The sequence below is a fragment of the Xylaria bambusicola genome (genome assembly GCF_022495145.1).
Source record: "Xylaria bambusicola strain CBS 139988 unplaced genomic scaffold F5B22scaffold_29, whole genome shotgun sequence".
NCBI classification, from domain to species: domain Eukaryota; kingdom Fungi; phylum Ascomycota; class Sordariomycetes; order Xylariales; family Xylariaceae; genus Xylaria; species Xylaria bambusicola.
In genome coordinates, this window is record NW_025953582.1 from 1 (window position 1) to 19,719 (window position 19,719).

The 19,719-nt window shown below is 37.0% G+C and overlaps 6 protein-coding genes across 6 annotated transcripts; all 6 read right to left on the bottom strand.

Annotated features, from left to right (window-relative positions):
• Positions 1 to 5,745: 5,745 nt before the first annotated feature.
• Positions 5,746 to 7,077, bottom strand: F5B22DRAFT_656942 (uncharacterized protein; the record flags this gene model as incomplete). Its single annotated transcript, XM_047980001.1, has 3 exons — positions 5,746 to 6,607; positions 6,671 to 6,934; positions 6,988 to 7,077. 3 exons carry the CDS (start codon positions 7,075 to 7,077, stop codon positions 5,984 to 5,986), a joined length of 978 nt encoding a protein of 325 aa, XP_047829514.1. The 3' UTR covers positions 5,746 to 5,983.
• Positions 7,078 to 7,189: 112 nt separating this feature from the next.
• On the bottom strand, positions 7,190 to 7,967 carry F5B22DRAFT_656945 (uncharacterized protein; the record flags this gene model as incomplete). Its single annotated transcript, XM_047980002.1, has 2 exons — positions 7,615 to 7,967; positions 7,190 to 7,565 (listed from the first exon to the last, which is right to left on the bottom strand). The coding sequence occupies exons 1-2, from the start codon at positions 7,896 to 7,898 to the stop codon at positions 7,190 to 7,192; spliced, it is 660 nt and encodes a 219-aa protein (XP_047829515.1). The 5' UTR covers positions 7,899 to 7,967.
• Positions 7,968 to 8,502: 535 nt separating this feature from the next.
• On the bottom strand, positions 8,503 to 9,527 carry F5B22DRAFT_637188 (oxidoreductase; the record flags this gene model as incomplete). Its single annotated transcript, XM_047977398.1, has 4 exons — positions 8,503 to 8,586; positions 8,662 to 8,750; positions 8,804 to 9,085; positions 9,179 to 9,527. The coding sequence occupies 4 exons, from the start codon at positions 9,525 to 9,527 to the stop codon at positions 8,503 to 8,505; spliced, it is 804 nt and encodes a 267-aa protein (XP_047829516.1).
• Positions 9,528 to 11,319: 1,792 nt separating this feature from the next.
• On the bottom strand, positions 11,320 to 12,549 carry F5B22DRAFT_656947 (uncharacterized protein; the record flags this gene model as incomplete). The annotated part of the gene is made up of 1 exon (XM_047980003.1): positions 11,320 to 12,549. The coding sequence occupies one exon, from the start codon at positions 12,547 to 12,549 to the stop codon at positions 11,320 to 11,322; it is 1,230 nt and encodes a 409-aa protein (XP_047829517.1).
• Positions 12,550 to 15,542: 2,993 nt separating this feature from the next.
• On the bottom strand, positions 15,543 to 16,190 carry F5B22DRAFT_656950 (uncharacterized protein). The gene is made up of 3 exons (XM_047980004.1): positions 16,023 to 16,190; positions 15,910 to 15,959; positions 15,543 to 15,849 (listed from the first exon to the last, which is right to left on the bottom strand). Exons 1-3 carry the CDS (start codon positions 16,159 to 16,161, stop codon positions 15,658 to 15,660), a joined length of 381 nt encoding a protein of 126 aa, XP_047829518.1. The 5' UTR covers positions 16,162 to 16,190; the 3' UTR covers positions 15,543 to 15,657.
• A 1,119-nt stretch (positions 16,191 to 17,309) lies between these two features.
• F5B22DRAFT_245469 (uncharacterized protein) lies at positions 17,310 to 19,632 on the bottom strand. The gene is made up of 2 exons (XM_047969959.1): positions 19,053 to 19,632; positions 17,310 to 19,003 (listed from the first exon to the last, which is right to left on the bottom strand). Exons 1-2 carry the CDS (start codon positions 19,474 to 19,476, stop codon positions 17,685 to 17,687), a joined length of 1,743 nt encoding a protein of 580 aa, XP_047829519.1. The 5' UTR covers positions 19,477 to 19,632; the 3' UTR covers positions 17,310 to 17,684.
• Positions 19,633 to 19,719: the final 87 nt, after the last annotated feature.

Sequence of the window (19,719 nt, forward strand, 5' to 3'; positions counted from 1 at the left end):
AAATAAAACTAATTATTTTAATATAAAAGGAATTAAACCTTTACCTTTAAAGTTAAAGAACTATTATACTTTATTATTAAGCTATATATAAAATAAAGTTAAATTTAATAATTATTAAAATTAATAATATCCTAAAGCTTTATCCAATTATAAACTTTACCCTATTAAGCATTATTATAATATTTAATTATAAAAGTTTTTACTTTTATTATAAATAATAAAATAAAGGTATATTATATAATTAAACCGGAATTTTATAAATATATATATAAAGAAATTATTTAAAAGTAGTTTTAATATTAAGTTATATTTTATTTAAATTAAAAATATATATAAAAAAATATAAAGTAAAATTATTTATAGCATTAATTAAAATAGGTATAATTATATTATAAATAATAAATTATTATTTAATAATAATATAATTATAATTAAATAAATACTTTTATTTAAATATAAATATAACATTATTATAATATATAATAAATTTAAAATAGGTATAAAATAACTTTATACCTTTTTATTAATTTAATTATTAATTATATTAAAACAATTTTAATAAGTTAAAAGGAAGTATAAATATAATTAATAAAGTAATATTAAATAGTTATAATATTAATATAAAATTTAAATAAATTAAATTAAAGTTTTATTTTATTATTATTAATAGTTCAAATATTATTAATAATTATTTTAAATATAAATACTTATTAATTTTATTTAAAAAGTTTAATAAAGTAAATAATTTTAAAAGTTATTATAAATAAAAGTTAAATTTAAATAAATAATAATTTATATATAATATAAGTATAAAAATATTAATAAACTTATATATTTAATATATTTTAATATATTTATAATAATTAATAAAGTTAAATTTATTAAATAAATAATTAAATTTAAACGAAAAATGAAAATTAAATCAATATATATATTTAATATACCTAATATAACTATAATATATTAATATAAGTAGTATAGCTATAGGGTTAATATACTTTTTATAATGTTAATTTTTAATTTTTATAAATTATTTACATTTTTTCCGGAAGTTTTTACATTTAATATTTAAATTACCCTTAATATATTTTATTAATATATAATTATTACCAATATATAATTATAATTTTAAAACCTATTTTAATTATATCTTAAAAAAACAACTATAATATAATTAAATCAATTTAAATTAATTAGAATTTAATTTATTAAATGTTTTTATATCTATTATATATATATATATATATTATAATTAATATTACTATATATATTATAACGATATATATATTTAATTACCCTTATTTAATAACTATTACCTTTATTATTTTTTTAATTTATAATATTATTACCTTTTTTAACAACTTAAAGTTCTATTCCTTTAGCTTAAATAAATACTCCTTTAACCTATAAACGTTTATTTTTAATTCTTTAACGTTTATTAAAAATATTATTAACCTTTTTAAGCTTAATAACTTTATTTAATAATAATATTTACTTATAAATTATTTAATATATAGCTTTTAATAAAAAAGTTATAATATTAATAATTTTAATTAAAAAGCTATTTTAATACTTTTTAATTTAATCTTTAAAATAAATAAATTATAAAATAGCTTCTTTAATATTAATAAGGATCTTTAAAATTTAAATAGTTAAAAGTAATTTAAAAGGTAATAATAATATAAAAGTAATTAAAATAATTTTTAATTAAAAAATTATAACTTAAAGATTAAAAGCTATAATATTAATAACCCTAAATTTATTAATAATATTTTTAAATATTATTAACTTTATATATACCTCAAAAAATATTAAAAAAAAGTTCTCTTTAAAAATATATATTATATTTATATATATAAAATTATTAATTTTAATATTATAAGCTTTTTTTAATAAATTAAAATATATTATATTTAAAGATTAAAGTTTATAAAAGAAATAAATAAATATTATTATAATATAAATACTATTTTTTTAATAATATTTTTTAAAAACCTTTAAATAGTAACTTTTATAACTATTAAGAATAAAAAGGCATTTTATATTAATTAAATATAATTTAATATATTTATTAAAATATTTAATCCATTTTAAATTAAGTTTATTATTAATCTAACTATTTTTTAAAACTATAATATATTAATTAAATAATATAAAGATATTATAATATTAAAATATTAAATAAGTTTTACCTTATAAAATAAAAAAAAGCAATACTATTTAACTATAAAAATTAATTAAATAAATAGCTATAAATTAATTCCAATTATTAAATTAAACTTATTTAAACCTATTTTACCTTTTAATACTTATTATAAATCCCATTTTATTAAAATTATAAATATCCTTTTTTATAATACCTTCCTATTTAATAGTTACCTTTATATATTTAAAATATATATTCTATTTATTAAGATTTTTATAAAGAACTTAATTATAATTAATTTAACAATTTAAATACACTTTTATAATAAATATATATTATATAAAACATATAACTTAATTTAATCCAATAAATATACCTTTATATTTAATTAATAATTAATTAACTATATTTTAAATATAATATATCCGGAAAGGAAACATTTATATATTTAAATTAATAATAAATTTAATAATTAATTTCTTTTCAATTTTAATAAGTTTTTAAATAATAAGCTATTACCTATATTTAAATATAATTTTAATAATTTAATAACGTAATATAATGTTAGGAATATAATACATCTTTATAAATATTATAATTTAAAAATAAAGGTCTCATTTAAAAGTATATATAGCAGCTTATAGCTTAATTTCTTTTAACACATTATCTATTATTATAAATAAAAAAAATAAAAGTTAAAATATAAAAGGTAAAAAGTTTTAAAATTATAACTATATATTAATAATAACTATATATTAATAAAATATATTATAGCTTAAATAATTATTAAGTGGAAGGTTGGCAGATCTATTATAACTTTAACTTAAACTACCCTTTTTATTATTATTATTATTATTATTACTACTTAATATAAATAGTATTAATAGTATTAAAGGCGCTAATAGTATTAGTAATAATAATATAAGTACTTTATTATTAATATACTCTTTATTTATATCTTTATTATATTTAAATAATAATAATAATAGTAATACTTTACCTTTATTACTATATATAATATAGTTATTCTTTTAAGCTTAAGCTTTACCTTTACTCTTTTTACCCTTAAGAGGTATAATTTAAATAATAGTAATAATAATATAAATATAATAAAAAAAGAAAGGAAAACAAAGTAGAAATAAAAGTAATATAAGAGTTTTTAATTAAAACTAATTTTTAAAATTAATAATAGTTAAAAAAAAAAGAAAAAAAAAAGAAAAAAAGTTAATAAATAATTAATAAAAATATATATATAAATTATAAAATAAATATAAATTTAATACCTATATACCTTTATTATAATAATGCTTTATATAAATAAACTATATTTATATATTTATTATAATATTTTATATTATATACTTATATAATTAAACTTTTTATTTTATATTTAATTAATAAATTAATTATATATTAGGTTAAAGATAACTTAATTAAGGAAAAAGAAATAATTATTATATTATAATATCTTAAGGCCCTTAAAGTATATATACTTTATATATATTATATATCCTTTTTATATATACTTTAAAGAAGATTTTTCCTTTTTTTAAACTTTAATTTTATTAAATACCTATTATAAGACTGAAGAGACTTATAATATTATACTTAACCTTTAAGATTTAACCTACCTATAACAGCTTTATTTATTAAATTAGGGTTATTGGAAGATTTTAATAGCTAATTTTAAGTTTATTATTTTTTTCAAGATAAATTATATTAGCTTTATCCTTAAGCTATTATTAAAAACTCTTTTTAATTTAAATTTCTTAAAAGAGTATTAACTTTAATTATTTATTTATATATAGGTATATTATAATTAATAATATTATAGACAACCTTAAAGGAAAGCTTTAAAATTATTATAAATAGATTAAATCTTAAAGGTTAAGTATAATATTATAAATCTTTTTAATTTTATAATAAATATTTAATAAGATTAAAGCTTAAAGAAGGGAAGAATTTCCTTTAAAGCATATATAGGAAGGGTATATAATATATATAATATATATATATTTTAAGGGCTTTAAAATACTATAATATAATATTAATTAAATAACTATTATTATAATTAATACTTTATTTATTTATTTAAAAGTTAAACTAATTAAAAAAAAGCTTTATAATAGTTAAATAAAGTATTTATTTTAAATATATAGTTAAAAAACCCTTTTAAATAAAAACTTTTAATTTTTAATAACTATAATAGCTATATAACTATTAAATTTATAACTTAATATCTTTTAAATTATATATATTTTATTTTTTTACCTTTATATTTATTTTATATACTTTAATTATATAGTTTAAGCCTATTTTTAATAGTTAAATATATATATATATAAAGATTTTAATAAATATTTATATTAAATATTATTAATTATATTTAAGTAAATAAAAATTTATTAAAGCTTTTATAATAATTTATTAAAAAGTAATAATATTTAAAAATATTCTTATTAGATTTAAAATTATTAATATATAGCTTTATAATTAATTAAAAGCTTTAAATTTATAGCTTATATAAGGTAATAAATTAAATAATTTAAAAGAAATAATAAAAATACTTATTATATAAAAAAAAATATTAAATCTTTATAATATTTTTAATTTTATATTTATTTTAATACTTTAAAGTTTATATTAATTAATTATAATTATAAAAACTATATAATTTAATATATTAAGCTTTAATAAGCTTATCTTTTATATATTATTTTATAAGGTTAATAAAAGCTTTAACCTTTAAAGTATTAAAATAGTTAAATTAAAGTAAAAAAATAATAAATTAAAAACTTAATTATAATATTTATAGTTTTATAAATAAAAATAAGTAATTTTAAACTTAGATAAATTATTTATTAATATTTAAACGGTTTTAAAAAGTAGGGGTATTTAATAAATATTAAAAGAGTAGGCCCTTATAATAACTATATTAAAAAATAATAAAGAAATAATAAATTTAAACTTTAAAAGTAACAGAGAGGTATAAAATTGCATTACAATTACGATACCGCTATAAATAATAAATTAGCTTTATTAATTATTAAGATATTAACTATAGAAGTTAGATGGCGTGCTAAAGTGAGGCTTCGTTTTAGGTGGGTTGATTGTGGGGTGGTTCGTAGGTGGGTGGTTAGGCTTATCACACAACGGAATAATCAGAAGAGGATCGCCCATCCTCCCGCTCCCGACCCCGACCCCTACCCGACCTTGGCATACATCAGGGTCATTGGCGCAGCTGAAACAAATTGAGGATTTATTAAAACCTATCCTGCATGGTAGGCTAGAGTCTACATGGTATATGTGCCTCATTGTGGCTGCTGCACACAACCTGCCTCGTCAACGCGAGCCGGATTGACGCGATTCTAACCCCCAACGACCCCTGTAACCGTTCATGCGTTCAGACGAAAGGGGAAGGTCTTTCTATATTAATAACTTTCTTAAAGCCAGTACCCTCCATTGGTGCGCAATCGGAGGTCGCACAGCGAGTATCGTCATAAGATGCATTGTCTGATACTCGACTTGACTCTTGAGGACCCCATTGAAGAAATGATCTAAAATGCTCAAGGGAGAGGGGTTAGAGCTATATAGCTGCTTTTAACGGTATACCGGAGAAGTCGGCTGCACCTCACTTCAACTTTTGAAAACACGACCCCTTTTCACGCCTCAGCACCGACTTTTTGAGTATGCAACGGAGCTTGCACGGCATTAAGCTATCGATACTACAAGGCAATGCTTTGACGAGTAGGTGTCCGGAATTCTTCATTTGGCATTCCTATAATCATCCACGTCCTGCTAGGTAGTCCTCCACTTTATACGATAATCACTTGACAGTCATAGCACGACAGGCTTCCACCGCGCACGCCCACGCTTCTGTTTTTCCTGCTTCAGCTCAGATTGTACGTGAGATTCTGCGGGTAATCGGTGGAGATTGCCCCAGAATAATGCAGCCGCTGAGCTTTTTCCATCAATGAGTGGTGTATCGTAGTCCTTGCTTAAAGAAGGGTATGGATTTTCAATCTGGTAAGACCTTTGTGCCTCGTGCCTAGATATCTTGTCTTCTCGCTGAGGCGATCGTGAAGAAAACACTTTCTTTGAAATATCCTCGCCTATCCACGGTGAAGGGAGCACAGTGAGCGGAGATGCTTCTTCCTTAATAACTGTGTTGTTCTTAGTAGGATCTTGTGCCTTAGATGTACGGTTGACTTCTTGTATCTGTCCTGGAGACACATTTGGTGGTATAGGATAGACGGAGTTGCCTACCAGTGACTTGGGGTTCTTGTAAACCCGAGGTTTGGTAGTAGAGTGAGCTTGTGACTCTGTTGTTCGAGTCGTATGTTCCGAAGGCTTCCGCGCGTGTAATCGTGGAGGCCGCGGGACCCGTTCAGGTACGGCTGCATCAAACATGTCCCGCACTGCTTGAATGGGATGTGACTTAGCTAGTTCCCGTGGAGTCGGCTGTTACATGCTAATATCTGGATCAGCTTTATAGAGACATAATATTCTCAGTGTTTGCAACACATCATTATCCCTGTCTGCATTCATATGTTTGAGGGCTTCATGGAGAGGTGTGCACCCTCGGTCATCGAGAACATTAGCTGATGCACCAGCGTCCAGGAGGTAGGTTACCATGCTTTTATAGGCGAAGCGACAGGCTATGTGCAGCGCGGTTGACTTCAGGGGCACATGTACGATCGGGCTTTTATCGGTAGAGCGCTCCAGGATCATGTGAAAGTCTCTCTCGCTCTCTTGCTGCAGAGCTGCATAGAGGAGTGTGTAGCCGTCCTCATTAAGAACGTGAGGGTCCAGCCCTTTTGATAGTAGAAAAGAAAATATACCTGGAACTTTTCTTGCGGTCGCAAGATGCAAAGCAGATTCCCCTCTATGGGTGCAGTCAACTGATTTCTAACATCCTGGGTGGCATTCATGCCTGAATGTTGTTTGTGTTGGTAAGTGAACATCACATTTATACACCAGAAGCTCAGTAAGAATTCTCGGTACTCTAGACTCCCAGGATTTCGTGTCTAGTCTTACTCCGAATTAATATGTAAAGTCGTTGGCAAGCGCTGGAATCCGTGGAAGAAGTAATTCGTGCATCGCGTTGAGTCCGTATGGACTATAGGCGTTTGGGTTGGCACCTTTGACTAAGAAGGAACTGAAGGTTCGCGGCAAGACGTAGCTACAAGCGATTCTAAGGGACGCATCAATTTTGTCCTGCGTACTGGTAGGACCTATGGATAAGGCCTGGCACAGAGGCATGAGCTTTGGACGATTGTATCTTGATTCACTCAGGTCCACGCCAGACTTCAGTAGATAAGCAGCAACGTAAGGTGAATCGACAGCAAGAGCACTTCGAAGATAGCGAGGCATATTGATCCGTTTCTTGATGCCCATCCCACCGTCCAGAAGGGTTTCACTATATGGATTAGTAACTGGTCAAACCAAATGATACTCAAATATCGTACCCCATTAGCCCCAGAGTCATTCTGTGATTAACAATACGGTCTATAATCGATGAGGTGTCGCTGCAAATTGCGCCTCCCAGGAACAATCCCAAAGTGGTTTGTCTATATCGTGCATTTCGTGTCCTGGCGCAGCCCCGATCGAATAGATAAGTCAAAAGCAAATCGCGGGTGCGTTTATTTAGGTTCAAAATTTTGCTAATATATTTCAGCTGGTCAAGTTTCTCGACTATTTCGAGAAGAAGCTCGTTAGCCAAGCTAAGAAGCGATGTTTGCCGATCAGGCATCTTTCAGAGGCCAACGAAGTAGAGCATAGGGGTAAGGGAAAGATGAGGCACTGCAGCCTTCTCCAGGTGTCTGTGGGATGTGCCACGTTTTGTTCATTCGCCTGCGGGCACCTGGCTACTGGGGTTTCAATCCCAGGAAGATTGGCTCAATAGGTGTCACGAAAGGGGCCGTGGCATTCTGTCATAGTGTTGAATATGACACCTGATTGGTGTTTTGCTTCGCGAAAGTGATGCGTTACCACATGTTACGCGCAGTCCACGGTACTTTTCGGTGTGACGTCAGAGACTGTATGACTAGGTTAATCAGTCTTGCGAGATGTGCAGTTATACCGGTATATCCAGGGCCATGTACAACGATCCTGTGTGTCTGTAGCCCTAGAATCGCGACATATACTGCCGTGACAAATAGTTATTATGACGATTAAGAGCTAGAGTCGTATATGATAATGCATGAGCCCGACGAGTCATACTGGACATGCGTTATACATCATTGAATTACGGATGTGATAGGATAATTCTATATGAGATTACTTAGAAGTAACAATAAGGTTGGCCTCGATGGGCAACGTTGCAACTATCCTTCTTTGTGAGCTAACACTAACCACTACGTCAATGTATAACCACCGTCGATAATGATGTCCGCTCCAGTCATGTAACAGCACGCATCGCTCGCAAGGAATACGTAGGCCTACGTGAAACGAAGAAGTAATGTGAGCTCAGAGTCATTCGCGTCGCGCAGTTCACCGGGGTCAAGAGTACATACACCTTTGAGCTCAGCAGCGTCGGCAATGCGCCCGCCGGGAACCATAGATAACCACTTTTCCATCCTCTCGGGAGGTTGTGTCGTGATCACTGATTCCACTTAAGTCACAATTCACTTTAGACCCCAAGGAGAGATAACTTACTTTCAGTCACGATAAAACCGGGGGATATAGAGTTCACTCTAGCGAAATCTGCCCATTCCACTGCTAGACTCTTACCCAGATGGACTGCGGCAGCCTTGGAGGCGTTGTAGGCAGCCTGGGTCTGTGGTATGTTGACGAGTGTGGCGCTGACGGACGATGTGATGATGAGATTGCCCTTCCCCTGTTGTTTGAATATCTTGCCCGCAGCCTGTGCCGTCCACATTACGCCGTCTAGATTCACGGAGTTGTTACGACGCCATGTCTCTTCGGTGTACTCGAGACCTATCGCGATTAGAGTTAGCGGTCAGCTGCATGTTACAGGTCCCAAATCAAGTTCTGATCAAGGTTATTCCTTGATAATCAACCTGAACTTACATGGAATATGGTCGCAAATTCCAGCATTAGCCACCACGACATCTAGCCGACCGTTTCCAAATTCTTTCGCAATCTGATTGATGACAGTCTCAGTGTTTTCACGGTCCGCTACGTTGCATTGATATGCCTCGACACGGACTCCAGTCTCTTCAGCGATTTTAGCCGCTGTCTCGCTAGCATTTTTGCTCGACGTGTACATGAGAGCGACATCTGCGCCGGCTTCGGCCAGGCCTCGGACTATCTCGAGACCGATACCTCGAGCACCACCTGTCACGGCAGCTATCTTGCCTTTCAGCGAGAACTGTGTTAAGACTGGCGCATTTGCATTGGGGGATTTGTAGAGAGGCATTGTTGGGTATCCTTTCCGAGGGTAGGTATCAGCTTAACCTTAGAAATGACTAACAGGTCAGAAGTGAGAATGAGTGTAAAGCACAGTCGGTTCCAGAAGGACTTCTAATAATGACCAAAAAAACGAAAATTGTCTACGATTAGAAGAACTAGGTCAGAAGGCACACCAAGAGATGAATACTGCGAAAAGTCAAGATGAAAGGTGTTTCAAAGCACACGTGTTATAATAGGTAGCACCAAGCCATTCGGACAGGCTCGGCCAAATATCGAGCTCCATTTCAGCCCACACTCACCCACATACACGTCGTATTCTCTTTATTTCCTCGAGACGTCGGACATGGACAATGAGGGGCAAGGCCAGATGACAGAATGGCATTGGAGTCGATTAATTTCCCAACCCCGCCCCCGCCATCCGTCGCGTTCTTGTGAACCCCGCACTAATCTGGATTGAGAGACACTTACCCCGCGTCCCTGGATATCGTCTTCGGGAGGCGTCTACGTCATACCTCATTTAACAACTCTATTTCCGACTCTGTCACGATCCTAGGGATACAGGTAAAGAGACTCTCTTTACCTATAAACCTATAGCCTAGGAACGAAGCTTTCGAAGGCCATACAGGACCCCATGGTACGCAGTACTCACAGACTACCTAGCCAGGAAGCCCGTGAGGAAGAGGCTATTTAGAGAGAAAATAGCCGCACCTGTGCTTGGCCATAAGGGAGCCTCAGACATCGCTGGTTCGTCTATTATCTATTTCGGATACTCCATCGCTCGTACCGACTCGATGTCGAAGCCCCTAGTTTCTCTTAAGCGCGCCAATGAGCAGTTTGGTCTAAAGGTAGGCTCCCAATAGCAAGACGCTAGACCACCTAGTAGCGTACCGAGGTCTTGGCCAATTCAAATATAACTACATTATGTATGAGTCTCATATAAATCACACCAGCACTCGAAATAATAGTGTGTCTATACGAAGCTTCTTCAACATGTGGGAGTCGTGGGTTCTAGTGAAGTCTGGGATCGTGGGTTGTACAGGCTATAGAGTCACGTGCGACAACTCGGAAACTCGTGGCCGCGAGTAAATCATCGTGATGTGCTTGTGATAAAGTGTTCATTAGCCGCCGATGTTATTTACACTTCCACTTAACCGAGTAATATAGCATTTCAGGCCCTGGACAGGCAACTTAGGTATGAAATAGCAGTTTCCTGTGTAGAGATATATGAAAGTGCAAGGGCTTTGGACCTCTACTTTCTATGTGAATACAAGTGTCGTAAGACTTGGCCGTAGTTTCCGCTCCGATTGCATAGTATGATGTAATCCTCCAGAGAAAAAATGATACATCTACTCGTCTGCCCAATGAATGACGCAGGTACAGTCACGGCTAGCCTAACACATGAGGTATGAGAAATTCCAATGGTATCCAGCATGTTTCTACAGTCATGTCTCCAGGTAGGGCCGATATGGAACTTGTCGCACAGTCATATTCCATTTTGACTATGTGTCTCCAGCTGTTCCCTTCCGCTGTCCCAATGTTCGCTAATATCAGCAATGCTGTGACCCTGCTCCTCCAAGTAAATAATTCATCCTCAAAATCAGCCAATGCCACTCTCTCAGGCGCACTATGCATCCATTTATACATGAAAATGATGATACATGACCCAAATTTCCCTTCAGAAGAATTCCGAAATCGTTCGAAATCCGCGTATAGAACAGTCCAAGATACACAGCTCTCTTTAGAAGTTCCGAAGATGTCATTGTCACAGCCCACCCACATACCGCCAATTCCTCACCCATTCACTCATTGCGGTGATTAACCCACGACTGAGCTACCTCATAAAGGGTACGGTAGAATTTTAATTCTTCCGACCCTCGGTGCTCCCAGAATTCCCAATGGTCCAATACTTTCTCCAGCATCTTGATGTGATGGGGTTCGATGTCCAGAGCTTCCGAATGCGAAAGCACAACGAGATGGTGCCAAGCCATGATACGCTGGAGGGTATCTTGCACATCCGCATGAAGAGCGTCTCGAAGCTTCCTAACTTCTATGGCGCCATCTTCATCCCCCAGCTCAACACATAATTTCTGGGCTCGTTCGAGGCGATCATCGATTATACAGCTTCTTCGAAGCTCCCAGCCGTTAGGGTGACTGATGGTATTTCGCATCTCAACCACTGCCATCATCGCATTGTACGCCCTCCACCCAGAAGCTGAAGAGCGGCTTACCCACTCCAGTAGTTCATTCCGCCCAAGCCCGATGAGATGTGGGCCGTCCGCGAAATCTGCCCCGATGTAACCCATTCCGTTCTTCCATGCGTGCCATATCGAAGTTTGGACAATCTTGGCAGCCTTGCGAAGATAGCGTAGATTCGTCTCGCTATTCGTCATGATAATGTGAAGAATCCCATCAAGCGAATCGTCTAGTCGTGTTCGTTCAGCCAGCCCCGGCGTGTCGTCTGATTCTTTCTCAGAAGACTCAGAGAATTGTTGCGACGAGGGCTCTTCAATTTGCCAGCCTTGCTCAATGATAGACACCGGTTCTGTAGAGGGTGAATCGTACCCAGAATCAGACCCATATTGCCATTCTGAGGTTTGAGGCTTTCTACAGCTTCGAGGTGTTGTTGTTGTTCTTAGCAGTCGCGCCTGTCTATCGTCTATATTCGCCCATAATCGATACCTTGAAGCTTCTGTCGAATCCATAAAGCGGGATCGAGCGTGAATGGGGTTGCCGCAGAAGATTGGCACCCCATCAACGTATATATAAGGCTTTCCATTAACATGGACAGCCTTGCGTGGCTTGTCGTTGGGAAGCGCCACGTTCTTCTCCTTTTGTCGTGACGACGCTGTTGATGCTGTAAAGTTTGGGCGCTCAGTGTGTACAGGATTAGGCACAGGGGCAGGTCTCGTCATTGCACGAGCTCTTAGAACGACATTTTCTCCCCTGAGCCGTTTATTTTCCGCTTCAAGCTCGGCGATCTTATCGCGAGCCTCTTGGAGGCGATCGGAATGTTGACTGATATATTTCATGGTGTATATCGAAGGCCAGGTGTTTCGGGAATTTGACGTCGGTATGCAGTATAGGACTGGGTGAAAGGGGGAAATGGTGTTGATCAATGAGTAAGTACTCTGAGGTACGACTTCGGAATGCTGTCGAAGATAGTATACAGTGAAGGACTTTGAGGGAAATTCTGTAGATGATGATGTTTACAGTCTTTCTAGTAAGGACAACAAATGATCAACAGATAGTAGAATCTAGGTCACTATGAAAAAAAACCCTATATCAAGAAACTTTGCTGTGTATCTTATATAAGAATGTTGAAATTCCAGGTTTTAGGTTGCCCCATGCGTCTATCGCTGAGCCCATGGAAGCGAATGGCATATATTGTTGTTATAATTAGTATTTCCATTGAGCTTGCATTCTGCAGCTCGACATTCTTGTTTCTGGGGCGCCATTCAGCTAATTCCCATTCACAACGTATGAAATACAGGAACCGGCACCATATGAATAGTAACATTCTGCCATGTATAGAAGGCCATTCGCCACCTATTCATAACTGCACTAGTGACTTTCACCACGTATCTCATGAATGGATGAACCGCGATAGTTAGCCCCATGGGACAAAATTGGTCATTTCGCCATATCGTACAGATCTGAATGGTGTTGTGCATGTGATCCGCGTAAATGCATTCTCATTGAAAGCCGGTCATTGTCAGCGAATGGGATATATAGCGCATAGAAGTTGTGGTCTCAATATGTTGGCACCTATCAGGCGTAAGAATATGAGTATAGAGATGAATGGGCAAAGCCATTTCATCGAATCCAGCTGATAAGGATGGCAACCGCTTATATAAATGTACCTATAATCCTAATTGGCATCTTTGAGGTTCTAGGATGAACACACTAGCAGCGATCTTAATGAAGAGACAGAGAGGCATTAAGGTACACATAGTCTAGGAAAGTCCGGATGCCCTCACTTCCTTAAAATATTTTTGAATTGCCCAGCAATGAAAGTTGTACCACATACTTGTTTCATGAGGTTATCTATAACAGGCAGAGAGGACTTTAAGTACCTACAATCATAGTTTGAAAGTTCTAGTATCACCATGAATTTTCAGACCAACAAGTATTGTGCACCAAAGCTTGACAACGATTGTTTTCAACATATGACCTCGTCTACTTTTAATTATGCACTACTATGCAATTATTTCTCCGCCGCTGTGTAGGTGTAGGCTGTATGGGCTGCGCTGTCGCGCAAACTTTAAATCATACAGTTAGTTGTATTCAGGCGGATGGCATGAGCGGTTCTCTGATATCCAGAAATTGCCCGCTACAATCATTGTGAGAGAAAACAATCGTTGCTACGCCACCTGATTCCCCGTTGCCAGGTGGGTGTGCTACTCGGAAAGTAAATTTTAAGCGCGGCAAGATAGAGTTCGTGGCTACAGTCCACACACCTGCATATTCCTGACTTGATGATATTTACGCCAGGTTACCTGGGTGATAAACTATCTGAAAGAAGAGAGGTCATATTGCATACATGTTGGACTCCTATAGTCTTGGCCTTGGAACTAATTGAGGGTTTCCCGGAATTGTATAGTTTGCGCAGGAAAATATGAGTATAAGAGCAAACAGGAAATCAACGTAGGTATAGGAAAGTACAAACTGCATTGGCATGTTGGTACCTAATGATCCTTTTGGTACTCCGGTCGTCTATTAGGGATCAGAACCCGATTTCCGACCTTTTTGCATGGACGACCGTGCGTTACATACTTATTCATCTAAGTCCTTAGTAATCCTAGCGAAAACTTCTGTCACAAATGAATCACGCTCAAGCCGTCTCATGATGTCTGATGGCCTGTGGGGAGAGCGTTCTGGTTAAACCAATCTCAAAATTTATCATCGGTACCTCGACATATAGTACCCACGCGGGTTGTCATAGCGTATTAACGCAATACCCACCCTGCGTAGGAAGTGACGCGTTCTACTTATGTACGTGTGCCGCGGCACTATCATAACCCCGCGTCAGGAGATATAGCGTGGAACTATGTTACCAGATTCCTATCCCATCTCGTCTACCTGGCCGGCCTGCTCAAAAGGTGCTGTATGTCATCACCCCTCCAGCAGCATTCCGGTTTATGGACATTATTATATTCACCATCCATTCGTTGAGCACATGCTCGGCATGGCTAGAGGATATAGGATTCCTGAGGGGACTCAATTGTGGGGTTGGTTACCGCCGGGAATCTGTGACGCAAGGGTCCCATACTGCGGATCTTCCAATGATTACCAAGCCTTAGGAACCGTTGCGACCTTGGTACCAGAAATGCAGGGCACTACCTATGATCTGTAGCTTAGCGAGGTGTCAAGACCCTTGGCATGCGGGATTCAACAGGATTTTCGGTTACGCACGGGCTTTGTGTAGATCACTTCTTGCTGAATAATACATCGTCTCATCCCTTTATGTGATCGAGATCGAAAGAACTCGGTGAATGCGGGCCGAGACCTGGCCAGTAATTTGCTGCCTCAATGAAGCTATCGCCACTTCACCTGTTGAACGTTACCATGAAAATTCCAGTGATTTGGTTGGAACTCTAGTTTCGGAATGTTCGCTCTTCATAATGCCGGTGTTATTATTGTTCAACGAGCCCAATGTTTGCTTTTTAGTTGAACATGAGGTTTCTCTATTAGTACCGACGTGGCGACTAGGGACAGCTGTTTAGGACAACTAGTGACAATGATCAACTATAGTACTAATCCCGGTTGAATACTAGAGATCGTACGACGTGGGGTTTTTGAGCTTGGGTGGGAAGATTCTACGACCGTGTACCACACTCTGCTCTCAAGTTGTATCTAGGTATGGTAACTATCATTTGGGTATATGGATTTCTTCTGTTTGATGTGATGAATCTCAGTATTTTGCATTGGGCCATCGTCAGAGTCGAGCTTAAGCCCAGAATAAACAGACACAGCGATATTTGGTTTGTAGCTAACTCTACATGTAAGTATTTATTAGGTTATGGTGACTGGTGTGTGCATTGTAGTTCTACATTATCTCATTTTTTCAATTGTAATGTCGCAATCGTGATCCTGGGACTTATCGTATTCTCATGAAACACTTGCCTCGCGTTTCGCCCTTACTTGCAGCCGTAACCCGTGATAAGGAAATCATTTTGGTTAGGCTTATCAACACCAAGAATATATGTACCAATCCAGCCATTTCTCAAAACATCCTCGATCTTGGCATTGGTCTCGTAGCCAGGGATAGTGTTGGCCTTGTATCTGAAGGAGTATGGAGCTGTCAATGAGCCAGAGTAATCAACCCAAGCCTATAGGCAATTGTTAGCTGCATCGGACACTCAGACGTTCAGATATGTAAGGTATCTTACAGATGTAGCAGAGCCTCCTCCCGTAGCTTTAGACCATCGACCTATGGAACCTAGAGTAAGTTGTCAGTTGATAGTGACAACTTACAAGAGAAGCAACAGGAACGGTGACAAACCATAAGCAATGATTTCTCCAGGCGCAGATGGTTGGTCCCGTATGGGCTTAAGATATATATCACATCCGCTGTCACGGGCTTGGATGACGGCGCCTTGAGCGGCAGCGGCCAGACCGAGTGTGATGATAGATGCACGCATTGTGAAATCTTTGAGAGATTAAGTTTAAGTCGAAGTTGTGATGTTACTGTAAATGAAAGCTTGGAAAATTGCAGCCTACATCGAAGGTCTCGTTAGCGTTATATACTCGATTCACATCTCATCGAAGTCGCTAATCATAGGCGATGGGCATCTTTCTAATCCTTAGTAATAGGAATGAAAAGACTCAATTGAGTAAGGATTATCCTAGACGTATCTTTACATTTTTTATTAAGACATTAGCGTTCTGACAAAGGGCAGGGGACTTCGTCTTTTTACTTGTTAGGGAAATTGACGATATATTATGCCGCGCGCTAATCATCTTGTGCCTCGAATATACATAAATATATATACTCCATACGGTGAACGGTTTCCTGGAACTGCTTGTTCGGGCTTGTCATACGAGAAGCTAGGAGGACATTAGGTTAGATCGAATAACATGGCATACTTACTCTAGTACCGTTGGCCCAGGGTTTGCCCCAGATCTGTTCGGACTAAGCCTCATTGAAGTATAGTAAACATCATATCGCGGCAAAAAAATGGATTAGGAAGTTCAGCGTCAGGTTGAATGTTTCGTCCGTTATGTTTTCAGCGACGCTTACTTAGTACATCAGTACTCCGTACGCAGGTCGAGGTCAATATATGCCCATAACCCTTAGTGTTGGTCTACCGTGTCAAGCCTGATGTATATTTGCGACCGAAACCTACGTATAGTCAAGGATTATTCTTAGCGTCCAATTCCAAACTTCGCTTGGTAACGATGCTGGATGCTTGGCACTTTCATTATCATCATTATCGAAACCAGTAACAAGTCTGTCGCCATAAGTAATATACAACGAAAAATCGTCGGTTAAATTAAGCGCCTTCTATTACATCCGACAGATCGACACCCTACTTGAGAGCGGAGGGTTTGTACATCGTACTAGTACACAATAGCTACCGGATATGCCAAAGACGTTTCAAGCTATAGGCATGAAGTGCTAGGCTGCTAGTACGCTAGTTCGGATTATTGCAGAGCCGAGTTTGCTAGTATTGACCGGTGATGACCTCACAGGAGGCATCAGGGACACACATGCGTTACCCATGTCTTTACCCTTTGCGTGAAATTTAGTGTGTTTATTTCACGATTGCCTCATTCCTCAATCCTTCAAGTTCTATAATCTCTATTGAAAGGAGAGATTGTGTATCATGTGTGACCTATACACTACGATTTGTACTCATCTATCTTAGTTTATCAAGCCTTATACTTCAGTATATTTAATTAGGGTCACCCATTACCTTGTACTCTCGATGAACTGCAAGTTCTTGAATGGTACCCTCCCACCCCACGGCGGGGCTTTTTACAGATAGCAGCACGCTTCACATGGTATTATAAGCCTTGTGCCTGAAGCCAAAATCGATCTAAAATGTGCTCATAAATCTTATTGTAGGAACACCAAATCTGAAAATTCCTGCCATAAACATAGGGAGATGAAAGAGGATCCACACGAAACTCCCCTTGTGACCTAACTCATTTTCTAGCCCAGCTAGTCACCTTGCAACAGAAAAGGAGTGTCAGGCGAATTTGCCGTTGTCGAACCAATGAACTCTGTTTCCAATTGCGGATCTTGTTCCCATGGTATCAGTGCCATCTCTTCGCTAGAGTCCCTAGGGTCCATCGATCGCCGAGGTACAGTGGCCCTTTCCCCGTCTGCATTGTTATTAGGATAGGCCATCGTTGTCTCAATGTAATCCAAGAAGCCACCAATAATTTGGCTTATATGGGTTGGGGTAAGGGCCTCCCAGTCGTGATCGTGGAGAAACCCTGCAATAAACTCTCCAGCGTTGTCATCCCAACAATCTCGTATGCGAGACAACATTGCCGCTTGATCATTCTCAGCATAAGGGGATCTGGGGTGTTTAACCCCAGGGAATATCACCTCCCACAACTTCATCCATTGTTGCTGTTTGCTCATCCCACGGCTTCCGCAATCTTTCAGCTTCCTCTTTTGGCCCTCTGATATGGTACCATCAGAATTCGGCACTGCCTTCTTCGTACATTTCCCTTCGCGGGTATGGCAGTCTCGTTCGTCGGAAGACTTGAAGTTCTCGAAGCAGAGAGAACAGTATATTTCAGGTCTGCAGTGAAGCCTATATATATGCTGCTTTACGTCTTTGATTCGGCGCAAAGTGTATTTGCCACAAGCACGATAACGCTGCTGATCCTTTTTATGGAAAGGGCACGCAAGCGATCTTTCTGCAATAACTCTCCGAATTGACTGTCCACATTTCAATGAATAGTAGGGGTCAACTTTTCTGTCTCTCCCTTCCGTTTCAAGTGGTCTCTTCCGATTACCCTTCTGGAAAGGCTTTGATGATAGCGACGACAGAGCTATGGGCTGTTTTGTAACCCATTCAGGATTGACCTCGAAGTCTGAAGTGGGCGGACTGAGGTCGTGTGGTCGGTCGTAGAGACAGCTAGGTATCATGTCTGGTCCAAGCCCCGGACCAACCCCTGTCGATTTTAGCCGTACTTCTCCCCTGTGGGAATTATTCATAGTAGTGGAATCCGTAGGCACAACTGGAGGATATGGGAGATTCCAATGGTCGACAGGTAAGTTTTCCATGGTTGTTTCCAAGTCAAAGTCCAGCTCCGGGCTAAAATCAAAGCTCGATCTTGCGCTACTATCCATAGAGTTGACAAAGAGGAAATCTAGGTGTGGAAAGGGAGCAGAAGGGGTAAGGTTTAAATCAAAATCTATCGCCGTGTTGTCGTCCATTCCTTCCTCGTCTGAACCAGGCGTCTTTGGGCATTCACGCTGCACTATGCTGCACACTGAATCGCTATCATACCCTGGAGGTGGTGCTGTGTTCGAGTGAGTGAGAGGACGAAAGAGTTAAAGGGGTCGATGTACATGATTCTACTTGTGGTTGTTCCATGTGGTCTGGCGTTCTGGGATTCTGGATTCTGCTCCAGTCCTCTATTAAGGCCGTGGAATGCCCATTGAGCGAATAAATAACTCCTAATAGATCTGTTTCTTCGGAATGAAAATTTGAATGGGAGATATCTTTCAAAGTTGGATCGGTCTCGGGCATACTATCTGCGGATCTGATCTGGAGAGCTATAGCAGTTGGCATGGATTCACCATCCAATAGACCCGATGTTTCATACGCGGCTTGGTTGCTTGAGGATTGGTTTGAAGATCCGCAAATCTCCGTCACAAGAGGTATGGAAGTTGTCTCGGTTGTGCTACCCTTGAATTGGCTGCTTGAATGGTGCTGTGATGCTTTAGTTCGGTCGCACTTTTGCCGCTTGGAACTACTCGACATAAAAGGCATTATCGGTCATCCATGAACGTGTGCGAAAGACTCAGCAAAACTGCGAAGAATCAGGAAATACTGTTTTTGCAGTCACTCCAACTATGATGTCTTACGATTTAGATGACATGCGTCGCTAGTGTCACCGCCAGAGCGGTGATAATCCATATCGCTAATTTCGTCCGCTTGAAGTCCTAAGCCTCCTTTGTCGCGGGTGACTCCAATTTGTCGGCCGAATCACGCTCTGTTCCTGATTGGCTGTCA